This window comes from Rhinichthys klamathensis, unplaced genomic scaffold (assembly GCF_029890125.1).
Source record: "Rhinichthys klamathensis goyatoka isolate OS25496 unplaced genomic scaffold, OSU_Roscu_1.1 h1tg000454l_1, whole genome shotgun sequence".
NCBI classification, from domain to species: domain Eukaryota; kingdom Metazoa; phylum Chordata; class Actinopteri; order Cypriniformes; family Leuciscidae; genus Rhinichthys; species Rhinichthys klamathensis.
This window is the reverse complement of record NW_026606946.1, coordinates 182753-195000: the sequence shown is the minus strand read 5'-3', so window position 1 is coordinate 195000 and position 12248 is coordinate 182753. Positions and strand designations below refer to the sequence as shown.

Sequence of the window (12248 nt, the reverse complement as noted above, 5' to 3'; positions counted from 1 at the left end):
GCTTGGGGGGCGGGGCGTTGTTGATGTAAGCATGAATAAATCATCAGGTTCTACACTCTAAAAAACACTGGGTTAAAAAACAAGCCAATTTGGGTTGTTTCCAACCCAAGGGCTGGGTAACACATGTTGGGTTATTTTTACCCAGCAAATTAGGTTGTTGATTTAACCCATAATACTGGGTTGATTCATTTTTACTGTAGTACTAGCTTTTTTTTCTTTTTTTTACTTAATTAATGATTACGGATTCACTTAAATCCTCTAAACTTAAAAACTGGTTTGCATGATATTTCCTTTATTTTTGATCATATTTTATATAGTTTTGAATACATATTGCATACATTTAAGCTCGTTTAACAAATAGAAGTAAAAATGAAACATTGAGTAATTCAAGTGTAATGGACCAGTCTCTGTTGTCCCGTTTCCACTGTAATGGCGCTGGATCTCGTGTCGTGTTCAGCGGGGGAACTTCTAACTTCAGTCCGCCGCAAATATCATGTGACCGACTCCATAACCTGGCCATAAACAATCAGTGCACAGTTCTGAGGACATATTTTAACATCCTAAGTATTTATATTCTGTTTCTTTTTGATTAATATCATACAATTTTATGCAAGCCAAGGCATCAGGCATCACGTGAAAAAGACTCACATCACGCCCCTGTATGTTACTTTGCTTAAAATTAAATGATATACAGAACAATAATGAATTTATAGATACAGAAAATGTACACAAACCTGTATTTTACCGAAGACACAAAAACTACCCAAACACTGGGTTGTAGCCTCTGACCCAGGAGCTGGGTTTTACAATAACTACCCAAACACTGGGTTGTAGCCTCTGACCCAGGAGCTGGGTATCACAAAAACTACCCAAACACTGGGTTGTAGCCTCTGACCCAGGAGCTGGGTATCACAAAAACTACCCAAACACTGGGTTGTAGCCTCTGACCCAGGAGCTGGGTTTTACAAAAACTACCCAAACACTGGGTTGTAGCCTCTGACCCAGGAGCTGGGTATCACAAAAACTACCCAAACACTGGGTTGTAGCCTCTGACCCAGGAGCTGGATATCACAAAAACTACCCAAACACTGGGTTGTAGCCTCTGACCCAGGAGCTGGGTATCACAAAAACTACCCAAACACTGGGTTGTAGCCTCTGACCCAGGAGCTGGGTATCACAAAAACTACCCAAACACTGAAAAAATAACCCAAACAATTGACCCAATAGGCTCAACCCAAGATTTGGGTAAAAAGATTTTTTAGAGTGTAATACATGTTCTTTGACTTAACCAGTTCAAAGATTAACTTTTCAGTCCCACGAGTATTTTTGCAAAAATTGCTGATTTTAAAAAAATAATTAGAATATCAAATTTACCATATTATGTATGAAACTAAATGTGCATTAGTCATACATGACAGGAAAGCTAGTTTATTTTTGTATCTTACCAAATTCTTATCAAAGTTTGTTTCGTTTTTTTTGTTATAAAAATAATACCAAAGAAAATGACAAACAATAAGACAAACGATACTAATGAAATAAGGAGTGCTTTAAGTTCTTCCGGTAGATTTAGTATTTATTTACAAAATACTACAGATATTGAATAATCAAATGTAAAATAAAAAAACTGCACAATCTTCACTGTAGACTGAATAATCGGTATGTTTCTTTATCACATTAACGTGTCAATGACTTTAAATAGTACACTATAAAAAAATGCTGGGTTGTTTCAACCCAACTTTGGGTCAAATATGGACAAACCCAGCTGTTGGGTTACATAAATTGCATTTTTAATCCAACGTTTGGGTTTGTCCATATTTGACCCAAAGTTGGGTTGAAACAACCCAGCATTTTTTAGAGTGTACTGTGCTTTTTGAGATTAGTTTGCAGTTAAATGGCAAATTATGCAGGATTGCAAACCATGCAACATTTTGTTGATTTTTCGTTGAGTTTCAAAATCAAAATCATGAAAAACTTTGACTTAATTTGTTGGTTTAAAACATTAAACCCAAAGCTGTGTATATAACATTTAGTATGTTATAATAGTATCCATCCTGCCGTTTCTGATTATTGATTAGGCCTATGTTCATCTTGATGTTAATATGATGTTATGATGTTAATATGGCCTATGATAATTCAGTTTATTGACTGATGTTGTTGTGTATCAGATTGTGCTGAAGGCAGAGAGACGGCGAGGGAAACATGGAGAAATCTCAGTGGATGATTTTAGTCTGAGACGAGGAGCCTGCAGTGATGGAGACAACAGGACAGATCAGTGACACACACACACACACACACACACACACACACACACACACACACACACACACACACACACACACACACACACACACACACACACTCACTAGATTGTGTTTGTTCTCCAAGTTAATGCTATATATATATATATATATATACACAGTTGTTATCGAAATTATTCAACCCCCAGTTTATTGGCAAAATTTACAGATTTTTTTTCATTTTGAACAAATCAAACTGAAATGCCAGAGGATGTAAAGCAGCGCATCACCGCCCGTAAAGGAGTAGTTCACTTCAGAATAAAAATTTCCTGATAATTTACTCTCCTCCACGTCATTCAAGATTACTTTTAAAAAGTAATTAGTTATAGTGTTAGGGGGGGGTAACAGTTTCAGACCCAGGCCCAGAGATGATGAAAGAAGACCAGGAGTCGTGATGTTCAATCAAAGAGTAAAATTTACTGAAGAATAGTTTGCAGTTTAATTGGCAGAGTCAGCGTCAAAGTCTCACGAGGAGGTCGCAAGCTAACTCTACCTTACATGAAAATCGTACACCAGTTATACTGTTTTCAAGGGCATACATTACATAAACATTCACTTCTGATTGGCTCAGAAGACATAAAGCCTAAACAATTACACATAGATAGAAGGGTACGTTGACATCAATCAAGATAGCTGTCATCCAAGTCACGAAGATCCAGTAATGACCTCGGAGGGCCCATCGAAAAGCGTCATGAGACCAGCCACCCCATGTCATGAGACCTGCAACATACTGATAAAACCTTCCATCCTCAGAGAGAAGAAATAACAATTACTTTACTTCTTGAGAAATATATGTATGAAAGAAGTAAAACAAATCATAGAATCATACAGAAATTGACCCCTGCCCATTAATAGGGTCAGCAGAGAAACATGATCATATGATGAGGGTTTTCTTTAAGTTTAACACACTCATTAGTATACATACGGACAAAAAGCCTGTATTTAATGTTCTTGCTCAGGGCCACAGAAGATTAGTCCCAGACATCATAAGACATTCATGAAAGATAGGCCTTCACCCAACATTCAGGAAAGAGGTGCATTCAACAGAAGTATGAATAAAAACTATATGTGAATCATTTATTGCGTATAGGAATGATTATATAACTTGATTAGTGCTTATTATAGTAATAATGTAATCATAAAAAAGGATATACATATAGTTAAATTGAAGAGGCAAGGGATTCTGACCCCAACCCTTCAGTCCCCCGTTTTAGACCGATGTGTGGTCCAATACCGCCACGTCTGGTCTATCAAGTGAGGCCACTACGGAGAGGGGGAGTGGTGACGCATGCTTCCCTGACGGGTCACACTTGTCTCTTCACCTCGTCACGGACATGCTGGATACTAAAAAGTCCAGTCCCCGTTAAGAGGCTCTCCCACCTTCCACTCACATCAGGGCTTCAATGTTGTTTTGATCCAATTTGTCCCTCAGGTGGGTCGTGAGCATCAGCAGTCTCTTTTCCTCCTCAGCAGGATTCAGATTTCTGCATGCAGTCCTGCACAGATAGGAGAAACAAAAACGAACACACAACCAAATACACAAACAGAGGAACATCACCCCCACAAGGGCTCCCACAGCATACAGCACGTAGTGCACAAATCCCATGACTATATCTTCCGATGCTGTCACCAAATCATCCCAAGCTTCTTCCACATATTCTTCTACAGTTTCTGCCATATCTGTGAATATAGCACCAACCGAAAAAGCCAAAACAAAAGCCACCGCAATAGCAGATGGTGCTTCAGAGTCCGACATAAGAGAAGTTCCCTTGGACTTAAACCAGGCAGAATTCAAATACTCATAACCTGCAAATGGATCAGTCGTCTTTACCTGCTCAAGGAAAGCTGTAATGTATTTCTGCTGAGCTTCCTGGGCCTTTACCTGGGGAAAATATTCAGTTTCTTGCTTCAATTCAGTAACACAAAGGGAACCCTCCGCTCCATTACCATCTTGACTCTGATCCACTGGACGCCACGTGGGACCCAAGGGATGCGTCCACCTATGTCTAGCACAGTTCTTGGGAGAAATGTTATACTCGTCATGCAACTGGATCGGACCCAAAAACTGCCGAAATTGTTTTTCCCTATCAAACCACTCATCCCCTATGGCTACATCCTTTAACTGAGGCCACATCCTCACCTGGAATGGTTGATAATTATCCCACAATAACTCCTCATATTTCACTGGTACCAGACGAGTCTTTATTCTAGTATACATCAATTCAATCGTCAATTTAAGCACATGAAGGTGCATCCAGGCAGTCACATTATAAGCCATGGAGGTAGGGCTGTAACATTTCCCTTCTAAATAATCATGCAATTGATCCATTTTAAGAGCCGTTTTATTAGCAAAGCTCCTAACGAGCTCGTACTGATGCAACACGTCATACAAACTAGTCCAAGTGTATCCTGTCTTAACAAAAGAGGAATTACATACTTCCATAGGCACTTCCATCACCTTTACACCTGTGAGTTTTTCCGACATCGTTTTACATTTCTTAACATCACCTGGAGGAAAGGTTTTAACAAACCATTGTTGAATGTTTTCACCTAAACAACGTTCCACCTGTGCTGTCTCCTTCCACGGATCATCAAACCTAGTATACTTGGGCCAAGAGAGAGAAAAAGCATTGACAAAAGGCAAACCATTTTTACTGCCATTAAGGTCGAAATTCTTTTTATCAGTCTTATCGATTCGTCCGAATCGATCACAAACAGCACCATAAGACCTGTCTACGTCCCATCGGACCATGTGAACCCTCGTGGGAACTAACACTTTCCATCTCATCGAATCCTTATCCTTCAGGATCTGTTGATACAAGTCTGAACCTGGTTCTTCTCTCACAACAATGTTGCTATGTATGTAACTTTGGACCACATCTTTGACAACCTGATTAGAACCTAATTCAGCTTTAGCTTTGGGCAGGTAATATGACATTATGTGTCGAGGGTCAGGTGCACTAGGATAAAGGGGAAGTTTCACTGGTTTCCCTCCTAAAATCATGTGGGAATCCCCTAATGCTACGGTCTGACGCTTCTTCCGCCCTGCTCTATTCTCATTCTTCATGGGTTTCAACAGATAACTATTAGCCATATTCATCCGTTTGGAGCAGGCAGTGTGGTTTTCATGGGCTATGCTGTCTGGAATCCAACTCATGGAGCTAAAATGCGGTTCATAAACATAAACACCTCCATCTCTCACCCAACGACCTTTTTGCATAATGAGGGTATTACCGGGATAATTTGGGGAGTGACCAAGCCAATAGGTCACTGACTCATTTCCGTCCAACCGATAGCATCTATCGTTTACCTTCTGATACATAGTCGAAATCAAATTTAGACCCTCAGTTGAATTTAGGCATGGGTATTGTACCCAGGATGGACGGTTGTCAGTTTCTTCACAATCCCAATTAGTCGCAAAAGCATGGAATCGACCGGTCCAAATGGAAATCTGTATCCACAGTAGAAATGACAAAGCGATTAGGATTAAACATACAAAAGAGAGCGGGAGTACTAATCTAACAAAAGCCCGTCTCATTTTCCGTCGCTTCTCATTACGCACTTCTTCTTGCAGAATTAGCAGCTTCAATAAGTCGTCTGGCTCAGCCATCTGTAAATGATAAAACAGTAATGCCAGAATTTAGAAAAATCATATACGACAGATATTGAAGAGGTACGATTTATCATGTTATTATGTGGTGGTATTCTGGTTGCAACACCTCTCAAGTGGTTTCACCTGTGACCAATGTCTCCATACTGTACCCAACACACCTCTGTCGAGTAAAACAGATGTATTAGTAGTCAACAGAACTTGGTAAGGTCCATCAAATTTCGGACCCAGAGGAGAGATTATCTCCCTTTGCAACATTACACTGTCACCTATCTCAGGCAACGCAGGCATGTCTTTTTGCTCAGTGTTATCTTTCTCTGCTTGTCGGATACTGACACTAACCCTGGTGTCTTTTAAACAGTTATCCAAAGCCTTCAGATAATTTTGCAGAGCATCTTTCAAAGGCCCTGACGGTCCCTCATGTTGCAGAGGAGCGTCCCAGGGCAGTCGCATGTAGCGACCTGTCATTATCTCAAAGGGACTGATCTGAGTAGTTTTGTTCGGGCTGGCTCTCATACTTAAAAGAATGGTTGGGATAGCAGAGTGCCATCCCTTCCCCCACCCCAACAATCTCTTTCTCAATGAAGTTTTAATCGTCCGATTAGAACGTTCGACAGAACCACTAGACTGAGGACGAAACGGTATGTGGAAGTGTTGTTTCACTCCCATCAATTTCATCACATTCTTCATTACCTTCCCCGTGAAGTGTGTGCCCTGATCTGAGTCAATGTGCAATGGTAAACCCCATCTGGGGAAAACTTCATTCAACAGAATTTTTGCAGTTGCGTCTGCGGTGCAGTTTTTCAGAGGAAACGCCTCCACCCATCTGGAAAACAAATCAACAATCATCAGAATGTATGAAAAGCCTCCACTAGGGGGCAGGGGACCTATGAAATCAATTTGAAGGTGGGTCCATGGCCCCTGAGGTCGAGGGGCATGTCCTAAAGGAATCTTTAGCTTTGCTGGGGAATTCACTTTAAGACATACTAAGCATCTTTTACAAAAGTCATTGCAAGAAGCTCTCAGCTTTGGCCACCACCAGGTTTTTGAAATCATTGCATGTAAATTCTCAGGACCAGCATGTGCCAAACCATGATACAGAGACATTAGTTCAGTTCGAGCAGAAACAGGACAAACAAAACGGTCATTGAATTTCCATAATCCTTCTGTATTTTTCTTTGCACCTAATTTTGTCCATTGCTCTATCTCTTCAGGGTCATCCTCTGAATAAAGTTCAAAAATGTCTCTAGAGGGTTCACTCTCCTGGGGAGCAAAAGCCAGCACACTCACGCATGTCTCAGTCAATTTTGCAGCCTCTCTGGCAGCAGTATCAGCCGCTTGATTCCCTTTGGCCTCTGGAGAACTGTCAGTGGAGTGTCCCGTGATTTTGATAACAGCTCCTGCTGCAGGGAGATCACATGCAGCCATCAATTCTTTTACCTGGTGCTGATGAGAGATGGGGAGACCAGCCGTGGTTAGAAATCCCCTGCGTCTCCAAACCGGGCCGAAGTCATGAACCGTACCGAAGGCATAACGACTGTCCGTGTAGATATTGACGCGTCTCCCTTTGCTGTGCTGTAATGCTCGGGTTAAAGCAACCAGCTCTGCCACTTGAGCCCCTCCCCCTGAAAGAGAACCACAGTTAACAGTTTCACCATGTTCATTTACGACAGCCCAGCCTGTGAATCGTTTCCCCTGTTCATGAAAGCTGGAACCATCCACAAACAAACTCATGGCATCGGAAAGGGGCTCAGACTGGAGTGGGCTTTGGCTGTCTGTGTCAATCAGCCGTGCGCAGTTATGGACAGTTCCTTCATCTGGAAGCAAGGAGGCAGGGTTTATAGCAGTCTCAATGTCAATTTGTATCTCCACATTTTTACTCAAAAGAGTGGCTTCCCATTTAGCTCTTCTTTGGTTAGAAATAGATCCTAAACGAGTGTTTGTTAGCAGTTTCAAAATCTGGTGTCTGGAGTGCAGAATCACCTTTTGATGTGTCACAATGTTCTCTGTGGTTTTCACTGCCCACTCGGCACAATCACATATCAGCAGACATGGATGTTGTCCTGCCATGGAAACAGGAATAGGAGTAGAATAGTAGCCTACCATTCCATACGAACTTCTTCCTGGAACCTTTTGACCCAGGGCAGCAGAGTAGGATCTGTTTCCCACCCAGGTCCACAGATGGAACGGTCTGGTTGCATCAGCATGTCGCAGTGCTGGGGAGGAAGCAAGAGTTTCTTTGATACTCACAAAAGCCTCCTCCATCTCCTCGGTCCACTCGATCAGATCTGCTCCAGGTTTTCCTCCTTTCAGTGCCTCTGTGAGTGGTTTAGAAAGTTCAGTGTATTCACAGACATACTGGCGGCAGTAATTCAAAAGACCCATTACTTGCCTTAGACCAGTGACAGTATGTGGCTTTGGAAGTTCAATGATAGCTTTAACTCGTTCAGGGGTGATGCGTCTGCCATGCACCCCAACAATCTGTCCAAGATAAGTCACTTCAGGCAAAGCTAGCTGTGCTTTCTTCAAATTCACTTTGAATCCCCCGTTTTGGAGGGCATTCAAAACAGTTTGGACAGCAGTCAAATGTTTGAACTTAGTTGGACTAGCAATCAGTATGTCATCCACATATTGCAGGACAACCGATCCGTCATTTTCAATTTGTTTTCTTACCGGATCGATGAAGGATGCTAGTACCTGATGAAACAAGGTGGGGCTGTTGCAGAAGCCTTGTGGAAGCCGACTCCAGGTCCATTGGCGACCCCTGCTGGTAAAAGCAAATTTCCCTTGGTCCTCCTTGGCTAAGGGACAAGTCCAAAAACCGTTAGAAATATCAAGAGCAGTAAAATAACAATGTTCAGCTCCTATTTCATGAAGGATAGTTGCGGGGTTGGCCACCAGAGGGTGTACTTTCTCAGAAATTGAATTTAAAGAAGTATAGTCAATCGTCAAACGCCAAGATCCGTCCGCTTTTCTAACAGGCCACATTGGAGAATTAGTGGGAGAGGAACATGGAATGATTATTCCCCGCTCACTTAACTCATCCACAACAATGTCAGCTCCTTCCCTAGCTTCATTTTTCAAAGGATATTGTCGTTTGGCTACATGCATAGGACCTGGGATGCTCAGTGGCTGGATCTGTGCAAGACCACAATCATATTTGTCTTTGGCCCATACCTTTGGGAATTTTGAAATTATGAACTTCCACTCAGGACGAGTTTCAGTGAAACCAACAGGTTCAGCCACTGCACATCTCTCATGGTGGGGGCCAGAGTGAGATAAGCGAATTGTTTCATTGCAGCCGAGCACGAGCTTATCTTTTGAAAGCAAAACATCAGCTTCGAGTTCTTTTAGAATGTCAACACCGATAATAGTCCCCACAGTATTCTTCCCCACCCAAAACTCAGTCCAGAACACTTTGTCAGAATCAGAAAGGGTTAGAGGAACAGAAACAGATTTGTGAAACACCTTTTTGCCATTTAGGCCTTCTATATACAAAGTTTCAGAAGTGATCTCAAGATCGAGATCAGTAATCGATACTGTAGCACCCGTGTCAATTAAAGCAATGCATTGCCGGCCTCCTAACAACGCGTTTATGAATGGACGGGTGTCAGCATAATTACTATTACCGGAGGCCGCTGACCCCTAGTCCCCACCTATCAGCTGTTTCAGCTTTGCAAGATCAGCTTGAGACAGAGTGACAGATGGGGAAGCTTCTTTTTTATCATTTGAAGCATTATTTTTGTTACCTCCCTTTTTCCCGTTTCCTTTATTCTTGGGTCTACGGCAATGTTTCGCAATGTGACCTTCCCTTCCACAATTTCTACATTTAGCAACTGACTTGGGACAGGTTCGGGAAGTGTGGCCTAACTCATCACAGTTATAGCATGTCACATCATTGCGGGGAGGGGCCTCCCCTTCAACTGAAACAGCAGCCGCTTTCACAGTGCTCACAGTATCAGCATCGCATGCTTGCATACGGCTCCAGCTCACAGAGCACCAACGGAGCAAATCTGCCCACATTTGGATATCAACAGCACTGTTCATCAACATATCTTTGTATTGCTTATTCAGACCGCCTGCGGCTGATTCGATTACTATAGCAGAATCAAAATCTTCATCATTGTTATTAGCAGCACAGTAGGTCTCATATGCAATACGGAACCGGTCCACATATTCTATCGGGCTTTCACCGGTTCTCTGTTTGATCTGGGTCACACTACTCCACGGAAAAGAACCCCGACCCAGCAATTCTTTCACAGCTGTTTTATAATCAGAATAAGCCACACAAAACTCACCCCAATTTGCAGGGACTCGAGGGAAAAAGTTCACACCCTGGACAGCCCTTAATTTGGAAGAAGGAACTAACCCTTCGACCAGCGACTGGATATCAGCAATGCCTAGATTTTGTTGCCTAGCAACAGCCTCTAGCTTGTCCCATAGACTTTTGTTTGGGTTATACAACTTAAAAGGTTCCAACCCTGCAAGCAAACTGTTTTTCTCAGTGGGTGTGAGTCTGACCCATTGACCATCCTCACATCCTGCACCCATTTCAATATTCAACCCGGCCCAGTTCGTGTGTCGAATCGGGGCGGCGGATGCAGTAACATTAGGTTTAAATGCCTCCATGGGAGTCAGATTAAGATTTTTGACCCCAGAGTTATATTTAGTTTGTTTTGCTTGCACAGAAGGAATCTCTGAACTGTAGGGAGGGGGAGTTGCAACAGCCACATTCAACAGCCCGCGTACCTCAGCGTAGGGCCCACTATTTTGGTTATCAGTCTGTCTGGCAGAGCCTGAAGCGGCAGCCGCCTGAACAGAGTGAGAAGGGAAAGAGGGGGCGGAGGGAGTAGGAACTTCCTCCTTTTTTACAGCCTTTTCTGCCATTTCACACAATGCCTCAAGCCCTTTGCTCAAACTACACAGATCACTGCCTATTTCATTCCCAAGGATTTTAGCCATCCTGTCACGTTGGGCAATTAAACTCTTCCAACCATTAATCATGTTCGGGATTGCCTTTTCAGGGGTTAAGGGAATTCCACCCATTTTACAAATCCATGAATAGGCAAACACGGACAAAAACTTCACTCTGTCAGCCTCTTTCTTTTTTTGCAGCCAGTCAATCTGTTCTGTGACTCCCCAATTAGCATCAAAACCCTGGCTGACCATTTTCTTAATCAGTTCTGCGTATTTTTTTGATTTGAGCGCATCAGAGAAGAGCTGTTTACAGCATGCACTCTCTTCAGCCTCATCACTTGGGTCAGAACAAATTGAGATAACCTTTTTATCTGTCATTGTTGGTCACAGGTGAAACTCACCACAGAGAATGTTCTTAGCAGCAAAAATGTTTTAGCAGCGAATTGAAAAATATGTTTTAAATGACAAGTCTGGACTTCTACACAAAGAAACCACAAAGTATTTTTCACTCACGACTCCCGATCATATATTCTGATCCATGCCAATTTGGGTCATAATTTATTTAAGGGGATCGTTCTTGATGCATCCCTGGCAAACAACCCTGTCTCTGTTACTATATATATATATATATATTTTTTTTCTAACTAATTTCTCAGTCCCTAACTGCCTAATCCACTAAATTCGGGGATCCCCTTTCTGAGATGGAAGAGATATAGTAGGATCACGGCGCCCTGGACCTTCAATCCAGGGACGTACTCTGCTGGGGTGTTGCTATATCAACAATGCCCAGTGGGGCCCCCACAGAGCACGCTTCGCTTGCGCTGTCTGCTCTTGTTAAATTTTTAAACAATGCTATCAGCGACTTCCTTTTATACTTTAACCTTCAGTATAATTAATCTTCACTCTCCTCATCGGAGTGAAGCTCTTCCGTTCCCCTTCAAATCTCTTCCATTCAGACAGACCTATAGCCTATAATATAATAAATCTTCCTACCTTGTTTGTTGGTTTGCCAGGGGTGTCACCTCAGAATGATTGCCCGCGCATCCGCCACCAAACTGTTAGGGGGGGGTAACAGTTTCAGACCCAGGCCCAGAGATGATGAAAGAAGACCAGGAGTCGTGATGTTCAATCAAAGAGTAAAATTTACTGAAGAATAGTTTGCAGTTTAATTGGCAGAGTCAGCGTCAAAGTCTCACGAGGAGGTCGCAAGCTAACTCTACCTTACATGAAAATCGTACACCAGTTATACTGTTTTCAAGGGCATACATTACATAAACATTCACTTCTGATTGGCTCAGAAGACATAAAGCCTAAACAATTACACATAGATAGAAGGGTACGTTGACATCAATCAAGATAGCTGTCATCCAAGTCACGAAGATCCAGTAATGACCTCGGAGGGCCCATCGAAAAGCGTCATGAGA

General features: G+C 42.4%; 1 protein-coding gene across 1 annotated transcript in view; it reads left to right on the top strand.

Moving 5' to 3' along the window:
* The window catches only part of LOC130071734 (nephronectin), an 18557-nt gene extending 16242 nt beyond the window's left edge, over window positions 1-2315 (top strand). The window contains exons 11-12 of the mRNA XM_056236593.1: window positions 1-25; window positions 2166-2315. The exon at window positions 1-25 is cut by the window's left edge and continues 244 nt beyond it. Coding sequence (XP_056092568.1) covers window positions 1-25; window positions 2166-2276 — 136 coding nt within the window. The 3' untranslated portion in view covers window positions 2277-2315. The remainder of the gene's footprint in view (window positions 26-2165) is intronic.
* Window positions 2316-12248: the final 9933 nt, after the last annotated feature.